The sequence below is a fragment of the Clytia hemisphaerica genome, unplaced genomic scaffold, assembly GCF_902728285.1.
Source record: "Clytia hemisphaerica strain Z4C2 unplaced genomic scaffold, Clytia hemisphaerica genome assembly, whole genome shotgun sequence".
Lineage (NCBI taxonomy): Eukaryota > Metazoa > Cnidaria > Hydrozoa > Leptothecata > Clytiidae > Clytia > Clytia hemisphaerica.
The window spans coordinates 372,673-392,230 of NW_027103372.1; the positions used below are offsets into that span (position 1 = coordinate 372,673).

Below are 19,558 nucleotides of genomic sequence, written 5' to 3' on the forward strand. Positions count from 1 at the left end.
TCTGTTTAGGTCACGTTTTATTGTTTCGTAACACTCTGTGAGCATTGTCTGTTTGATGAAAAAATTCCCGTACGGGAACCTCTGCGATGATTTATCAATAGCACGCTTCTTTCATCGTCTCCCCTCTCTCGCCAGCACTCCATCGCAGTGGTTAGTTAGAAAAATCTCAAATAAGAAAAGACAATGACAACAGACCGTCTATGGCAATGAATTTTGAAATTAGCCGTAAATCTCGTTTAGTTGAGGCAAAGGCGATATAGAGCCATACACCAACTATCGACTTTGTTTTGTGTCGACTTCACCTAACGTCACCCTCGATATCCTCCGATACCTAAACTCGCTATTATTAAGATTTTAACATATATAAAGTGTTGTTTCAACGTTGCTAAATACACCGTACCCAGTACTATTTCTTGGGTACAATAAAATATTAGGCTTGCTTTGCGGGAGATACTGTGTTTTTTAAGTTATCTAACTTATCTCATAAAGCCTTCTTCCCACGCTTCTTTGTCCTGAGGAGATGGAAGTGGAAAAACTTAAAATACTAAAAACGCCATTTTACTTCAAACCACAAGCAGTTGTTTTTTTTCACAATTGAAATAAGTGTTTCTTCCAATGACGCATAACTTTAGATATATTGGTAAAAATAGGCAGTTCCCAAGAAAATACGGTTTCTAAAGGTTCGCCATTAGTTTCAATCATCGTTCTACGAGAAAAAAGGCCCGTGCTAATTTTTCTCGTGCGCCAATTATTTATCATATCGAGGACACTAACTTTTCGTGCAATTTAACAACGTTTTATTGAGTTTTCACCTATCTTTTATTTTTCAGATACAAGAGCTTACCTGTCAGCAATTGTTGTCCATGAAAGAACATAAAGATGATGAAACTTTCGATCCCTTGCTTGAAGCTTGCCCTGGGTACGGATATGTGGCGCTTTTGAAGACACTGGAGCCTACTGAACTCCCTGGTAAGAAATATTATGCGTGAAAACAAAGAAAGAAAGCTGTAAATTTAAGCTGTTATTCCAATGCGGCGCAAATTCTAAGAATTCACTTTTTCATGATTGGAAAAGGTTAAAAGCTCCACTCTAGCCCTTCGGGTTCTAAACTTCATTTAAAATTCATTCAAAAATTTGTTCTTGGGATATTGTTGCACTTGAGATGGGCTGAAGTCATTTATAATGCGTGTAATACAGTAGTATAGGCGTTACATGATGATACGATTATTGTTACGGACTTTAGTTTGTATAATATAATAGTGACACAATAGTGCACAAAGGTTTCTAGACGACTAAAATTGTTCCCTCCCTTACTTTTTGCTTTATTTCTACTATGTCTTAATTAGTCATCTAGCTTGCTAGACTACCCTAGAGACTAAATTTACCGAAGATTTTTTCGAGCTTCTAATTGCCCTATGAGAAATCAAGACTTTTGGGCACATTGAAGAGAGAGATTGGAACCGAGATATAGAAACTGCTACCGTGAGTATCACAGCTCGAATAAATATCAATATTTTCTCTGATGAAAACTTGGTACCCATGGTAAGAGACTGGCGTGTACGATGATGAGTTGAAGAGTGAGGGATGGATTAGCGAATTTCCCGACGTAAGTCGAATAATTATTAGAAGACATCCACAGCATTCTACTGTTTAAAATTTGGCAGTCAAAACAAACTTAACTTGCCGCAGACAGCTTCTTAAATTCCATCTCTCCTGTCAATATTAATCAAATTTCTACAGGTAGGCTCTAGGCAAGAAATTTTAAATGAATGTCGCCTCGATTAAATGAATGTCGCCTCGATTAATTATTTTTCAAATGATAATACAAACAACAAATTTCTCAAAAATGTCAGATTTATGATTTAGTGGTCAAATTTTGTGGTCAGCATTGCAAATGAGTCAAATTATAGGGAACTAGATGAGCAAATTCATGCATCTATTAATCATCAAGTAAATTTATCTCGTCCGTTAAATACAAGTTAAAGTCTATGTTCACGATAAGTGTGCACTCTTTTTTCTTTTACCCATAGTTTTAAAGGAATTCTTCAATCTTTACAAATTTGGTATCATTGGAAAGATATTAATGAGTGGAAAAATTTGAAATAAAAAAATCTTTAAAAAAAATCCAAAAATGAAAGTAGAAAAGTGCTTTAACTATCATTTTCACTGAAGTGAATCCTTGATCCTCAAACGTCGTCACTGTGAAAAGATAAAAGAAGAAAGAGTGCAAACTTATCGTGAACAGACTTTTAATTACTTGTTCCAGGACACAATAATCGATCAGTTCGAAAATTGAGCTAATCGAAATTAATTGAACGACAAAAAGTCGATTAAATTGACTACTGGTTTTATTTGGAGTCCAATTAAACAAAAAGCCGGTTCGATTGGTTCGGTAAATGCGACCTGTTAAAGGGGAAATTCTAAGGTACCGGGACATAAACTAAAATAGTAGCAAACTTAATGCAACAAATCTATGGATTAGTCCTATCTACATCCATATTTCTTACTTCATCATAGATAGTAAGTAAGACTGCAACCGCAGTCGGAGGCGACCCGAAGGCTCCTCTTTCGATAGCTATCTACACGAAGTTAGGGGAGGGCGCGACTCTTTCTCTATGGATTTCTCCACTTACCCTTGATCCTTCTCTTAACTGCTGAGCATCAAGCAGAGAGACATCAAGTACCATTTTGGGGTTGAACTCACGACCTTGCGCACCGTAGCCGGATGCTCTACCACTGCACTACGGTCGTTAAACCATAGATTCTAGTTTCACAAACAGTCGAAGCCAGAAAAACTATGTGATTACTGTGGCGCATGACTTATAAATAGGTACTTACACAAGAGAAAACTTTGAAAATCATTGATTTGTCCAAACTAAGAAAGTAATCTGAAGGGTCTGTCTTTAGCCATAAGAAAGTTGAACCTCAAATTGTGTGCCTAATGAGAGGGTGAATATATAGAAATAAGCTACCTTACCTGAAAGAACTCATTCGAACATTGCAACATTGAAATCATTGATTTGCGCTTTTCTCTTTAGATTAAAAAAAAAAACGAACTTTTGTAAAATTAAGAATGTCAGCTTAACCTCTTAAAATATCATTCTACATTTCTAGCTCTGCTTTATTCAACTTTGAGGCTGTCATCTTATCGGCTCAAAACTACCTGGCCAAAGCTAATACGTGGTTGGTGTGCGTGACCTGACCAAAACACTGTCCAAAAGAAAACAAACACTTTTTGTTATACCCTATGAGAACATTCAAATTGATATCAGCGTTGATCCATAGAAAGCCTTCCTGTCAAATTGGATTACTCTTTTAACAATCCTAGCTCTAGACTAAAAGCCCCTCTTTAGTCCCTAGTCGAAGACCGAGTATTCGAATTAAACCAATTCCTTTAAGAAAAGATATTTCTAGGCGAATACACTCTTTTGTGTTTTTTTGCCAGGGAAGATTTTAAATCCTGTAAAAATTTTCAAAAGTTATGTAAGATTATTCATTCATTTCTTTATTTTTCTCTTCACTCTGGAATCTCAAAAACATGATATTTTTATGGACAAGATTTTGATTTTATTTTTAAACCCTGTGCGGTTTGGTTGAAATAAGTTTGCAAGCGTTTAACGTTATGATTCTCAAAAAAAAAAACCGCTCGCTTCCTCCTTTGTCCTTTGGTTAAAGAGGATATTTAACACTAATACTTTTTTCGTGAAAATGCTGGGTCAAATCCTGGTCATATTTGTGAACTTTGGACTCTTGACTGTTATGTATTGCCAGGTTTCTCAGCTTAAGATTCCCAGTTATGCAATGGACTGAACTAAGAGTAGCAGTCGATTCCTAATTCTTCAAAGCTTAAAAATGTCAATCGAAAGTTTTAACACACCCACCTACCTTCAAATCCCTAAGAAGGGTTAAAAAGAAATTTTTTTTTGATTTACCAAAAATTTCCAACCATCAAACCAAAAAAGCAATCACACTATCGATTATTTTTCCTATTTAAGGAAATTTATCAAAGTAGCAATATACTTAATTCTCTACCCGGCGTTCTCTCACAAACGTCAAGCGGCAATTAATTTGTTTTTCCGGGCGTTCTTTTTTCGATTCCGCCATATTTCTATTTTTTTGTCGCCCTTACTTCTTCCCGTCATAAAATAACCGCCAAAAGAATTAATGTGAAATTAATGTTGGCTGAAAATATTACCTTGGCTACTCTATATATCATTTATTTCTTCCGCTTTGAAAATTAATCGAACATTCTAAAATCTGGACGGCAGGAAGATATGTGATACATACTGGTATACTCCTGACGCCCTGACAGTTCAAAAATTCTCATTTATTGTGAACAACCAGTTTACGCTTCATCATTTTTACTTTCATCTATTAAGTTTTCTTATTCAGAAATTTCCGTTTGGTATAAGGACAATGAATATTCATGTAAGGAAAAAAAACGTATATTTGAAGGAAACGTTACCCGAGATTTTTGTTGTGGATATGATCGGCAACAACAAATTTCCTTCAACTGACTCACTTCTTACATTTAAGCTTCAGAATTTTTTAATTCAGATCTAGATTGATATATTTTTATTGATTTTAAGTTTTGCCAAACTAAAGATTTAGGTTCAAATATAAACAAGGGAGATAATATCTTCTCCTGATCTTTCCGTTTTAGATATTTTTTCACTAAGAACATGATCAGACATACATACTGTCTTTTCCTTGGTAATTTATTAACACCATCCTTTGACACCAATGAAAACCTGGATATACTTTCTTAATATAAAAGGTCCAAAGTAAATGGTTTTTGTTTATTTTGCAAGAATACCACACGTTAATTCTCTTACACGCCACACGTTGCAAAAGGAAATCCCGCATTTTCACATTGCTCGTATGTTTCATTTTAAGATTTAATGAGCAGAGGATGCAAGGCAAGAAAAAATTACAACATTTTAATTGCGAAATTATTTCCATCTGGTTTTCTTTCGATTTTCCTAAAAAAGAAATCAACATTTCTCCTGATGGCCTCGTTATCACGCAAGGCCAAAAAGATAGCCTCGTTTCAAATCAAAGGTAATAATTTTAGAAATCAAACAAAATTTTAATAGTCTAGTGATGTAAATGAGGTCCTCCGAAAAAAAACCTCAAAAAGTCATCATAAACTTTTTATTTTTGTATTTCCTTATAAATAGAAACGACAATAGCAAACCGGTTGTTGAAAATTTCAGTTGTTGTCTACTTCAATAATTGTGCCAAGCCACACGGAACCCTTTGTAAGCCGGAAAACATGTCATTAAAATTACTCCTAGCAAATGATCAATGACCTAAAGTTGGTGCCAGTACAAGTCGTTTCGGTACAAATTCTGATTTACACAACCCGACAAAATAAATTGCCGTATGTTTACGTCTACGAAATCTTTTTTAGGAAATAAAATACGGATACTTTCTACTTCGAATTAAAAACTAATTACAGGTGACATTTCCTTCCTATTCGTGTTTATAGTTAGTCTGAATCGCAGACTTCTACAAAACTGCAGGTAGTATAGGAGCATGTACCCGTTAGTGGATGCCAGCAGCCTAGTTTATAGTGTGAAAGTTTAATGCGCTTTTTGCAGGGAAAAGAAATTTTGGTCGCGGATGTTCTTTTACCAATTTGATATAAGAAGCTCAAAGTTTACAAAAAGCGTAGAACGCTCTTGGTCACAGGGAAACCACGTGACCATTGTCATTTCGAAACAGGAAAAATTACCCCTTTGCGGTATTTTTGTGTAAAGATCAGAACAGAATCCCCAAAATTTATATATTTTAGGTGACTAGTGATAATATTTACTTGTTATTCGTTCGTTCCCATACTTCTTTTATCCAGATGGTGGACGAAATTTTCTAGTTTCTATCATGAAATTTCTTCAGCACATCAGGAAAGCCTTCAACCTTATACTGGCAAGATGGCCTGTGGTATTGTTACGTGTAAATGCATAACAGTAGGTTTAAATGTAACGTTATGATTTAAGTAACTTCCAATAGTATTTTTCCAGGCCGATTATGTTGACTTACAGTTGACCCTCGTTTATTCGAACTCCAATGGGAAATCATACTTGCTCGAATACATGAAAGATTGGAATTATAGAAAGATTCGAATAATAGAAGTTCCAAATAGCGAAAGTCTACTGTGACATACACAAATGTCCACAAGTGTTTGGAACATTCTTTTGAATCGGTTAGGAACACTTCATCCCAAATAATGGGTAGTATTAGAAGCGCCATTCGTTAGTTAAAAGAGATTCTACCTGAGCGTTGCCCAATTTTGGCCGAAGAGCTGTCTGAGTTTTACCAAGATTTCGTTTATCTTGGATTTTCCGAATAATACACGTTTTTTACTTAAGCATGGGCATATCCTTTAAACTTCTATTGTTCCATAACAATAGATCTATTGTTTTCAAGCCAAAATCTCAGTCTGGCTATGCTTAGAAGTAGAATGCTATACTTATGAATAAAAACAAGTTTATTCATATCGAGCAACACTCTGTTTTCTTGTTTCGTTTTTTCGTATGATCTCACTTTATGACCTCTGTATCTTGTACCTTATAAAACCCAAGATTCTTTTCTGCAGGCTAGCTAAGAGCAACATGTGAATGACTTTTTACTTTAAGATGTGGCTATATAGAATGTTTACAAATGTTTTCCGTGGAATTGAAAACTTTTGAGCGGAAATTTTCTAAAAATATCAGATCCGATGTAAGCTTACAGTATAATGATTGCTATATATTAAAGGTATTTTCAATATAATGATCTTAAAAGTATTCCATTTTCTTATTCGTAGATGAAACTGAACTAAAATTCAGCAATGCCAGGCTCAGGTTCAAATTGTTCTTATAAAAAAAGAGTGTTTTCTAAAAAAGTAACTTTGTTTTGCAATTCTGGTCATTCGCGAGCTTTAAGTTTAACTGAGTTCAATTTTGCAAATCATCTATGCTTTTGGATAATTTAATTTTCCGAAATCGCGAAAGATTTAAATTTGGAGTGAACATTAATCCAATCCAAGGGATTTTGTAGAAAAACACGAATTTCTTAAAAATCCTTGCACCAATCAATCAAGCATTGAAAACCTTACCTTCAAACCACCCAAGTGCTTTCTTCTTCCCAACATGATGAAATAATAAAACGCTGAATGAAAAAATGAAAAAACATGAAAATCTTCGCAGGGTATCAATTCCCATATTATTATGATACTTATCTTTTGAAGAATTCCCTCAAACGAATCATCCCCCTTCTTGCGTCTATTTTTTATCACAATAATATAAAAAACGCAGAAATATTTTTTAATTAAGGAATCTCTCTTTAGAAATCAGGGATGAATTTGAGATGTCGTCGACGTAATTTCGTATTTCCTCATCCCCTTATCTTGAGTAATTGACCATAGAAATACGTTTCCAAATATTTTGAGATCTTTTCCAATAGTTTTCTCTGTTTTACAAGATTAAAGAAACTTTACAAAAAGATCTTCCATCTTATGGCGTCACCTAAGCCATCTTTGAGGTCGATCTTGAAACTGTTACAAAATAACCTGTTTCCTACGTGACTTTCAAGTCGATTTCACACGATTGGTCATGTGCAAAACCCAAAATAATTTATCCGTAGGGAAAATGAGGACATTTTCTACAAATATGGACTTTTTTAGGAAAAAGTTCCTCAAGCTTTTGTGTGCTGTTTCGTACTTAGGCAAAATGGGTTTCGGAATGTGCGAGCAATAAGGGTCTCTTTTTTACACCCTCGAAAGTCTCCTAAAGGGGTTAAAAACATAAAACAGTAATTGAGTTTCTAATAGTGTCCCAAAATTAAGAAATATGTCCCTCACAGGATCCTAAATTGTCGTAATTTATACCAAAGTTTGGAAATTTTGGCTGAAAAGTGGGAAAAACAGTGTCTTGCACGGGCATAAAACGTCAAAAAGGTGCAAAAACCTCATTCTCTCACAAACCTACATACATATCTTACCCCCCCCCCTTGGGTCTCGGTCGGCCCATAAAAAATAATAATTAAATTTGTCTCACCTTGATACTTTAATCAATCCTCTCATCCTGAAAATTAATGAATACGAAGTCTTCAATAACATATGTTGTATAAAGATCTATATGTTGTCTGTGAAGGCCTGAATAATGGGCATAAACTTGATGAAAGTTCATTTCATTAGTCAAAAACCTTTTGCCAACTTACCTAGACTAGAGTCTACTTCTAGCTGAGCTTTGCTTTTTGATAATTTTTGATGACGCTGAGTCGAGTGAAGTAGACTAGGAGCATTTGACAAGGTCGCCATTTTGAAAGAAAAACACTAAAAATCCAAATAACAAAAAATTACAGTACTTGGAGGTGGAAAATGTAATTAAGAATGGGAAACAAACATGATTAACCTTTACCACGCCTTCTCTTTGGGAACTTCACCCCGTGCACGCCTTGTCTTTTTGGGAAAAATGACAGTTTTACGCTTTCCGTCATAACTTTTGATCTACTAAACCGATTCAAAAAAATAAGCCCATTCTGGAAAGCCCAACTATCCTGCTTTCTAAAAATGTTAAAATAAAGGATTTTTCTCTATCAATGGTGACACAGTAGTCTTCTGCCTTAGAGTTGAAAAAAATTCAAAACGCAATTTGTCATATTTTTCAAAATTTTAAGTTCCGATTAAAAAAAAAGTGGGGAGAACATTTGCGATACCATAATTTTCTGGCTCATTGTTTCCACCATTATAACTACAACTGCTAGCCAAAAAATCACAATCATACCTTTACTAGAAAAGGCAGAATTCATTTTTAGAAAACCTTGGTTTTCGAGAAAATTTCCACGTAAATCAGAGGCACGTAAGGCAGAGTCCCCTTGAGGTAATTTTTATGGGAAATATCACTAAAAACAGCTAAAAATGACTTATCCTATCATCAACCAGCATGAAAGCAATAGAAATAACATAGTATATACACTTTGAAACTCTTTGCAGCCTTATCAGAAGCCTTAACTTGGGTTTCGGTGACGGTCGATGACGGCCGACAAGCCTCCAGTCCTCACCCTTAATGTACCGTCATACTAAAGAATAAGGAGGCAGAAACTTACCTCAAACACTGACTAAACTACAAACAAGCAATACATAACATTTCCAACCAATAAAACAAACCATTTTCCACTAAATAAACATAAAAAGTTAGTTACAGCAGTCAATGAGCTCATAATTTCCAAAAGAATATTTTGCCTGATTTTCCAGTTTGTTTTGACAGTTAAAATCGAAAGTAGGTGGTTTCAAACTATTGAAAATAGTTTGTTTACATTTTCTCTCCGTCATATGAGACATTTCCCGGGATTTAAAGGCGTCTTTAAGGCGGTAGGGCGGCTTTTCTTAACACCCCATGAAAAACGTATATTTACGGCCTCGGCTATATATTAGAACGTAAATTTACGGCCTCGGCGTGGTAAAGGTTAATCAATTTGCAATCCCTTATTTTCAAATAAAAACATTGCTTCATCCTATTTTTACTCTGCAAAGAACAACTAAAATCTGGCGGACAGTTTTAAGTCCGCCTAAGCAAAAGCATATTACGATATACCACCGGGCCACTTAATCGCGCCATCCAGTCTATAAAAATAGCTTTAAGTGGACCCCGGGCTACTTTTTACCATACAAATTTAATCGACTTTCAAAACAAAAATCTTCCTCAATTTGGGATTGACTGACGGTGTTAATCTACCAGACAATATCTTGTCTTTAACAATCGAACAGTCCTCGGAACACTTAACTGGAAAATTAAATCTTTACCAGCTTACAATCATTTAACATTCCCCTTCTTTTTATCATAGGTTTCAAAAAGTTGTTAACGAAAGTCTTGAGGGAGGAGATCAATGCACTCCCCCGTGGTGTTGGACGTCGCAGTTTAATGAAGCCAACACAATCAATGACGTCATTTGTACCCGATGTATTACGTCATCTTTATGAAAGTTCAACTCGACCTGGAGTTTTGCCGGGTCTAGCCGGTACGTCTAGATTATTGAACGAAATTTGATTATAAGCCGTATAGTACCATCCTGTCCACCGGCAGTTATTTAATATGATTTGAAATATCTTGGTGTGATTTTGGGTTAGAGGGGTTTTATTTCTCTTTTATTCCTAGTTTTCTGGGTCGAAATCTTGCAAAAGCACAAGTGCAGGAAAGCTCTTTCAGAACACGTAATATTTAGTCATTGCATTGATTCGAGAAAACGTCAAACAAAATATCTAATAAATTGGATATGCCCCTGGACAACATCATTGATTAGAACTATATACTGTAATAAATTTTTCTAATAAATTCTTATCATTTATCTTAATTCCACAGCTAGCCTTTTATCGTGTTACGAGCCAAAGATTCGAGGTCTGGACCCTAACAAGCCATCACCTATTCACGTGAAAGCTATTATGGAACGATATAAGCAAACGCTAAACAGTATACTTCAAGACTACACCATTAATTCAAACGACTGGTCTCATGTGATCAACACATCAAAATTATGGACATCTTTCATGAATCAAGTGTATCAAGTTTTCATCGAGGTATATTACTTTGTTTATTTGACTTTAATAATTACTTTGTCTACCGTATGGCCGGGTTGGGTGGGGTGGGGCTGGCGAGTTTATGTTTTTACACTTTTTAGGGCAGCGGAGTTATTGAAGTGATTTAGAACAACCCGCAGTTCTGACCCGCAAAACTGAGGTCGGTAAAAGTGCTAATTTACTAACCCTTCCCTGTCGCAGAAAAACACAGAATAAATCGCTTATGTTTGCTGATTCCGAAAACCTGAAATTTTTTGGATTAAAAAGACGAGAAAAAAACAGAGAATTCTAAAACTTTCGGATTGTTATCGGGACCAACCAAGATCTGGCTTAGTTATCATGTAATTTACGTGTTATATGAAGCGTGTGGTTTGTGAATCTTTTGTTGAAACACGTCATCCTATGGAAATCTTGAACATTTTTGATACAATCTCAGTTGAAGATTTGTGGAAATAACAGAGGTTGAACTCATTCAAAACGCTATATGGTTTGAAGGAGTTAATAACCTCCACCATATGAACTTTACACATAATTCGTATAGCTTTGTCCTATAATTAAAGTCTCTTTTTACTGCCTTTCTTCTTTAGGGTCGTATAGCAGACTTGGATATCCAGCTAGAAAAGGGGGAAATCACAGACAAAGAGTCTTTTGAGGAAGAAGTGAGTGTTGCAAAATATTGGGCACGTGACCAAATCATTAACCAATTAAAAACTGCCGCTAAAGGAACGCCCAAAGTTCAAGGTAATATGACTTACAGTTGGTGAAATTGATGAACTTTATTTTTAAGTTTTGTATATATAAGCTTTTGTACTGTCCAGTTGTCCCTCTCGAAACATTTATCCCCCCCCCCAACATTTTTCGGGCTCTTCGCCTTGTTATTGTCATGAGAAAATAGAAAATAATGTTTTTCAATTAAACTGGAAGTATGGATATACAAGCAGCTTAGTAAGAATCACCTGAATGAAGTTTCTTCTTTATCATCTTTGATTTTTCTTTCCGTTCTCAGGAAACTCCATCTTTGCATTGGTGGGGCTTGCCAACGCTGTCAGTTCAATGGAGGATGAGAATGTGGGGAAAGAAGAAAGTCATCAATACGTCTCTATGCGTCATTGGATGTTGAAAGTCTTCGATACTGTCCTCGTGGTTTTCGATGGTAACGCAAAGATTCATGGGAAACCATTCCAATGGTGCCAACAGGTTCAGTATATATCTTTATCACTTCAATTGTCTACTTCTGGTTCAATCAGTCGATTGTTTTTCGTCTGGCTTCTAACTTTTCTTTCTACTATTTTCAAATTTTGGTGGTAAATGCTGCTTCCAATCCAGCGTTTGTATGAAAACCACCCGAATCGCGTGGATTTAAATCCTTTTATAGGCGATTTGACTGTAGCCTTCGGCTATACATCTTTGGGTTGTTCACCGTCGGTTGTTCGAAGAAATTGTTAAACTTATTTCCCTATGAAAATGCAGATAGGAGAACATACGGTTTGAAAGATGTTCTCTCCGTTTCTCTATTTCAGGTGTCTTCAGACAAATCGTCTGCTAGCTCATTTGTGTCACGTTGTGCGGCAGCTATCAGTCTCTCGGAGATGGTTCGTCCACTATTGGCGCTGGACGCAGGTCGTATTTTGCAGATGATCAACACTTTAAAGGAAAGATGTCCTGGTCAAAGTAAAGCTGGTATGAGCATTCTTTTTCCTTTCTCCTAATCCTGGGGGGTCTTGAACTCTTAATTCCAATATCGAATGGTAGTATTTCTATGAACTCAAGGAAATATGTGTTTCAGCTAGCTAAGTGACTAGATTTTACCCGCAACACTACTTTCCCATGGGTTTATATATCGCTTGTTCTAAAATTTCTCGGTTGCAAATTCTGTAAATAAGGGTATATGTAAAATAGTTTGTTTTTGTGAAGAATTTGTAACCTATGGTTTCTTGCAGCTCTTGAGTGTAGAAAGTTTTTAATTCTTGCTTTAAAAAAAAAAAGAACAGGATTAGAACAATTTGAGGCTCAAAGAGCCAAATATTAAAGGGACATAACAGTACTTGCGAAATTCGTAAACAAACTATGCAGCGGATACAAAATCAAAACAAATGTCACATGTCAAAATAAAAAAATCAAACCAAATATGGCTAATTTTGATTGTTCAATTGTTTTACAAGTTTGGTTTGGACACGTGATTTTAATTGTTCTCTTTAATGACACGTGATTCGCGCAATGTTTACATTTTACTACTTTAATGTCCCTTTAAGTAGCCGAGCTTCATCACTAATTTACTGGTTTATAAAAAAAAGTGCATTTAATTTTTGTCCCCCTTTGTTCACCCAGGTACATCATCAGTTCTTCACTTCTACACTGGGATCGGTTACGGCATGTTAATGTCTCGATTATCACAAATTCAATCAGCCGGTGTCATGGCAACATTCCCAGAATTTAACATGGTGGAATACATGAAAATCTTAAAGAAAGCTGCCACTCAAAATGGCGATGAAGAATACGAGAAAGATGGAGCGATCATTGGATATTTTATAGCGCTCTCCTCTTTGGTGTATGAGAACGACAAGAAAACACCCGATGAGGAGATACTCGCTCAATTTGATCAGTTGATAAAGCAAGTTAATAATCTTCAGAGGGAGGAATTGACTGCCCTTCAAGCGCAGTGTTATTGTTTTGGACTATCGAGTCTAACGGTTGCTTTGGAGAGAGTTGGAGCCATCAAGACAAATAAAGTTTTTGAAATTCGAGCAATTTTACAAAAACACGTTGAACTTGCACCTCAGGTAATTTTCACCTTTCAATACCATAAAGTATTGTTAATCCAGATTTGGTTTATATACGTAAAATTTGCACGCTAAACGTAAATGATTACAAGACCCGGAATCATGATGTTTTTGCATATAGGGGTGGATTCATGATTGGCGGAGGTGCGGAATGGTAGAAATGACTCCCTCTCATTCAAGTCTTAAACAAAGTGTAACTTACTAAAAACATGCTATCTGACGTTGAATTACTCTATCTGTAAACGTTGTCTTTTCTATAAAGTTGAGGTGTCATCCAATAGGCTTTCATATAAAGTATGAAGCTGTACTATTGCCTTTGCGTTGTTTTTCCAGGCTTCAGATTTGTATCTATCACTTGGCTGGTTAAATAATCACGTTCTTCGCAAAGGTGACGACGCCAGCAAGAAGGAAGTCAATCAACTCTTAAAGACCTGGGAAGTATCAATGTCCCAAAAAGAAACACCAACTTTACACCGTCTTGGTATGGTCAAAGGAGTCTTGTCGACCCTGGGTTGTTTGAATATTCATTGTGATGGAGACTTTCAGTCTGCACCAGAAACCTCTGAGATGAAAAGTGCTTTAAAGAAAGTGGTCAAGAATCTTGAGACTTCTAAAGATGTCTTGGTCTCACTTATTAGTGCTCGCTTACTCGGTGAACTGCATTTAGCAACCAATGCGTCCTCAAAGTTCACCAGTCAACTACCATCATCTTACATGTACATCGGAGAGAAGAGCAACCTGTCTGCCCTTTTTGAAATTTTACTGAAAGAAGAAAGCTCTGATACAAACATCTTCAAAACTGTCCTCGATGTTTTTGTAGATACAGGCTGTCCGAAACTACCACCTGTTTCTTGGACACCTGTCATGAATCGTTTACACGAGCCCAGTATGTCAGAAGAGGTTCGTCTAGCAGTTGTTGATTTTGTTTTAACATATGCGTCTTCTTGTGTTGATTTATCGTTGTGGCTTTCCTCGCTTATTCAACCTTCGGCATTCAATCGTCTCGATTATCCAATCCAGAGTCGTATTTTTGATCACGTGTCACGCATTCTTCACGTATTACCCAATAGCAAGCAAAAGATTCTGTTAGAAGAGATTCCATTGGTTGTTTTAACGAAAAATAAGAACAATAGGAGCATCATGTTGGAGAGTGTATTGAAATCTTGGCTCTCCGTTGCAGAGATGAAAGAACCTATTCAGTCTTCGTTCACTCACCTCAACGAAGGAGTGCGAAAAATGATCACTTCACTTGAACAACTTCCACAGGTATGCATTTTTAGGGACAAAAATATTACATTTAGTGTTTACAACCCAGCTGGCACACAACGTTATTTCAACGTTGTTCTAACGTTATATGGACGCTGTGAACGTTAGAAAAACGTCGAAACAACGATGTGTGCCAGCTGGGAAAGGCTTACAAAGTTTCAACGGCATTTTTCATATTAGCGCTCAATACTAAACATGAAGAAGCAATATAGATTTGTTGATGAAGACTGAAAAAACCATTCCAATAAAAAATGTTTGAACCCAAAAAATAGCTAAAATTAAAAGTAAAAATATACTACAAAATCAATATTAAAAATCAAATGATGGAAAAACCAAATGCTCCAGTACTGCCACTGCCCGTGTATAAGAACTGCTATTTCGAACACATCCACCCAGCCAATACCACACACCTAAATAACTATTTTCATTATCTTATCCAACATGCAAAGTATGAAAGACAAATCCAATAAATCCTGTTCTGAGTGATTAAAATCCTCTCCTTGATCAATACGAAAATTCATTTATTTTGTAGGTTTGGACCGAAACATCACAAGACTTGTTTGCTCGATTATTGGAGAAATTATCACTTGATCAAAATATCCTCCTTTCAAAGGTCTGTTATAGAATACTTTGTGATACCTGTAATACCTTTGGCTCTTCTAGAAGGCTCTTCTCTCCTGTTCATTGTCAGGTGGTGGAGGATAAATTATTTCTTCAATTTCATCAAATTGTCATCCTGGACACAAAATTTATCCCTCGGCAATACAAATTATCCCTATGGACATGGCAGTTTTTCACAGTTCTTTAAACATCCCTCTAGACGATATATGTACGTTTTTTCTGGAAATGCCCCTTACAGAAACAGGAAATGGCCATATTGGAGAATTTTAGCATTTATTTCAAACAAAGCCCTCTGTCCATTCATAAATTTTATGGAGGATTCTGTTCAAAAAAGAATGACACATTGGAGAAATGCAATTTTTGTTGATTTTAGATAATGTCTTGTAACTTCTTAGCAAATGTTTCATGAGAGAGGGGGAAATACAGGATTGTGGATTAGGACTCTAGGAATTCACTGGAATTTCTTTTTTATCAAAATGTGTAGTTTTGAGGCTAATATTACCCTTTTTCTATCATTTTTTGAAATAGCCTCAATTAAGCACATATTGAATATCCACATTTGGAACTGGTTCAAAGTTGAAGATCACAGATTGAATTTTTCTAAGATATACTTATGTGAAAGAATTTCAAGTGATAAATGTGAAAAATTGTGGCTCGAACTCGCTGTATTGATATTTTTTAAGTAATTAAAAAAACAATATAGCAAATAAATAGTAGTGATGAGAATAATGAATCTGGTGCCCTTGAAAAATTAGTAAAAAATAGAACATATTTGAAGTATTTACTTACTAATTTGTGAAATCATGCGGCTAATATTCACACTTTTTTGAAAAAAGGTCCTTATTTTAAATGGTAGCCACACCCATTCACAAAAGAATTCCAAAGACCTGAATTGTATGAGACTATAGCTTGATGATCAAATTTTCACTTTCTGAATTCAAAAGTATCAACTAATAGTTGCCCTGTGATTCTACGTGGCTAAAAAGACTTGCTAAAATTTCCGGATTGTTAAAAAGGCTACCCACATTTTTTCACATCATGAGTGAAAAAAATAACCTTGTTGAAACTTTCGAAAATTTCATTGGCTTTCTTTTGATACCTTGCATGCCTTTCTTTAAATTTGATATGTGATTAATTGTGGCAATAAATGACAGGGAAAATCTATAAATTAGGCTTAAAATGAAGAAAAACTACTAGTTACTAAGTATGCAAATAACCACACATTTTAACACAAAATCATACAGGAAGTATTATAAAAAGTGTTTCTATGGAATTAGCCACATATTTAGCACAATATCCCAAAATTTAAAAATTACAGCTTTTTTACATGGTGAATAAAGTCAGTACGTAAAATGCCTGTTGAAACGTTTTTCCTCAAGTCAAACATCACAATTGCAAGGAGTATTTAGCCACTTAAATTCACATTTCTGATGCTGTATCCTTAGAAAATGAAAACAAAACCATTCAATAAGTATCATCTGAAGCAAAAAATTTCAAATTCCACGATTATACTTTTTTATTCAATACTTTTGTCTCTGGGTGCATTTTAAGTCTATTAACCACATTATTTCACTTTCAAGGATCAATAGCCCTCATTTTTTCACATAATCTCAAAACTTTATTATTCAATATAACCTTTGCAAAATTTGGGTGACTGATCTTTTAAATTGAAGTTGCTACACCTTTTTGAAATTAGTTGGTAGAAATAGCCACTCAAAAAATTAGCCACAATCTTTCACACACTTTAAAGGCTAATTACTAGCCACTGAAGATCACTAGAAATTTCGTTTCAAATGCAAAAATTTTTTTTGTCATTTTGGGACCTGGGAATTAATTTTTTTAACTGTAGCCACAAAATATCACATTTTATAGGCTTTTTAAAATCATCACTTAAAAAGTTGAATTATGTCATTCTTTTTTGAACACGATCGGAGATGTAAAGATTACTTCAAAAGCGTGTAGTAGAATTTGGTCAACAATATTTCACACAAACGTCTAACTATTCGAATTTGGTCTGGTCATTTCATATAAAAATTATAAGAGGGTTCAAGATAACTTTGGAGCTGACTCAAAGTCCTATTTTGAGTCTGACTCACTGCCCTTTATTCATGATATGCACCACTGGAGAGTCTTCTGAGAACTTTTAGAATTTTCCACCCAATACGTCACTTAAACAATAGAAAAAGTGATGCATTGAGAAAACTTGCAATGGTGCATATCATGAATATACCGGAAAAGAAACCAAACTATATCTGCCATATCTTGATCGGAGTTGTTAGAAAAGTGGTACCCTAATGGTAGCACTACTCGACATGGGTCAATAAAGTTTTCTTTTTAAAAATGTTTTCACCAACATTTCCAAAAAAACACCGATCAAAGATTTTGCTTAGTTGGGATCGAGAAAGTCTGCCAGGGTATATAAAGGTCATACTATGTGCTCGATTTTGAATCTTAATTTTTTTTTCATTTCAGATTGACGAGAACTTGAAGATTGAAGTCATGATCAGAACCCTTGAATATCGCGACGTCATCGAAATGGAATATCTGGTTTTGATCATTCAATCGATTGGCAAGTTTAAGATGATTCTTTTTGAAAGTTTTTTGGAGTTTTAATCTTGGTTTGAGTGGACACTCATGAATTCAGAGATCAATTGGAAGTGTTGATTGCTTTTTTTGCAATAGCTTTTCCCAAATTGAATAAATGTGTTACGCTGTCGTCAGTGAGGGGGAGAAAGGCAACATTAAAAAGAACGACAAATTTCACCATCCACTACCCTGGCTGAAAAGTGACCTCTACGTATTCATTCCTCTTTGTGTACTGTGTATAATAACGACTAACAGTTTATAAATACGCGCATGCGTTTTAACTTTGTTTTGAAAATGAAACAATAGATGCGAAGTATTTCTCTATATACACTCCATCACTCTCAAACGCTGACCTTTATAAACCCAAAGCTTTACCCACCAAGGGAATTCATTGCGTGTACCACTTCCAAAGAAGCTTCGATCAAATTTTTGTTTGGCCAGGATTAAGAAACTGCCTCCAGGGTTTATTTAAAGGTGCATTATTCTTAAATCCGCTACTAGGGACCACTGCGCTTTGAGGAAGGGACGTCATTAGTTGAATTAAACATATTCTTCATCTGTCCAACAAAATATATTTGTTGGAATTCTCACTTTTAAAACCGTATCACTTTTCCCCTTTTAGGTGAGCATTCAGATTTGTTGGCAAACTTCCTTTCAAGAATAGCTTCATTTAAAGGGAGCGAGAAAAAGATGGCGACGCTTCATCAACTTCATGCTCACATGAAGCAACGACTTATCTTGGATGATGACAAAGTAGGCTTTATTTGGCTTTATTTTTTGTGACACACGAAACGTTTAGCTCTTGAGAATAGGTTTAACATGACTTTAAACTACATTGTAAAGGTTGATAGGTGGAGGCATTTTACTTTGAGGTTGTAAAGATACACGTCAAAGTTCTGTACCTTTTACAACATATGCTGTCTGCTGAACATTCCGATAATACATTCAATCTGGCATTTACTTAGCCTAGTTAACTAAGCCCGTATTCACAAGGCTAGGACACACGGCTAATGGCAATATAACATTTTTGGCGCTTTCAATATTTTTTATATTCACGGATTTTAAGTTTGCTTTGGAACCCTAACAACTTACCATCAGATTTATCCTAGTGACTGAATCAAACTAGCTTACATTTTTAGGCTAGCATTTACTTTTGGTGAATTCGAATTTTCTTTTTCAAAGACAAAATTTTATACCATGTTATTGGAAAAAGATAGCTTTACACTGTATATTAAATTCCAAACTTAGAATATATTTTTTTTGTTTTTCTCAGGAAACTGGCACTAGTGTTGAGAAACTGATTTTCAAATTCGTCAGCTACCTCTGCAACGACCAATCACCAGACGGGATTGATACCACGTGGTTAGTTCATCCAATCAAAAGCTTCAATTCTGAAGACAACGTCATTGCATTACGTCATTTATTTATGGGAATTGAAATCTTCTGATCAAATGAAAAGAAAGACTTTTAACAAAATAGTAAGATTTGTTTTGTAGCTCTTGTTGTTCATTCCTCCATGACAATGATTCCTTGTTCCATTAGCCACAAGCTCCACTCTCTGATCTTTCTGAAACAATAGAAAGACTTTTATTTTACTCGATTTTTATCGAACTACAAACCTCATTTCAATTCAAACAAATGCATACGTATACATACGTCATGAGTTTTTACTAAGCTCAAAAAAAATGCTTTCTTACCTGATCAAATACTTGTAGTTTCCGTTGAGGGCCCTTAGCGCTAAACCCTC

The 19,558-nt window shown here is 35.3% G+C and overlaps 1 protein-coding gene across 4 annotated transcripts in view; it reads left to right on the forward strand.

The window, feature by feature from the left end:
* Positions 1-19,293, forward strand: part of LOC136823432 (focadhesin-like) — a 56,864-nt gene extending 37,571 nt beyond the window's left edge. For 3 of the 4 annotated variants that reach the window (XM_067079634.1, XM_067079625.1, XM_067079642.1), the window contains exons 21-32: positions 831-969; positions 9,829-10,002; positions 10,344-10,558; positions 11,146-11,299; positions 11,565-11,755; positions 12,079-12,238; positions 12,887-13,338; positions 13,672-14,604; positions 15,137-15,217; positions 17,698-17,794; positions 18,434-18,564; positions 19,085-19,289. In XM_067079634.1, coding sequence (XP_066935735.1) covers positions 831-969; positions 9,829-10,002; positions 10,344-10,558; positions 11,146-11,299; positions 11,565-11,755; positions 12,079-12,238; positions 12,887-13,338; positions 13,672-14,604; positions 15,137-15,217; positions 17,698-17,794; positions 18,434-18,564; positions 19,085-19,258 — 2,901 coding nt within the window. In that variant the 3' untranslated portion in view covers positions 19,259-19,289. Of the gene's footprint in view, positions 1-830; positions 970-9,828; positions 10,003-10,343; positions 10,559-11,145; positions 11,300-11,564; positions 11,756-12,078; positions 12,239-12,886; positions 13,339-13,671; positions 14,605-15,136; positions 15,218-17,697; positions 17,795-18,433; positions 18,565-19,084 lie in introns of all 4 variants that reach the window. The other variant, XM_067079616.1, reaches the window with a different exon arrangement.
* Positions 19,294-19,558: the final 265 nt, after the last annotated feature.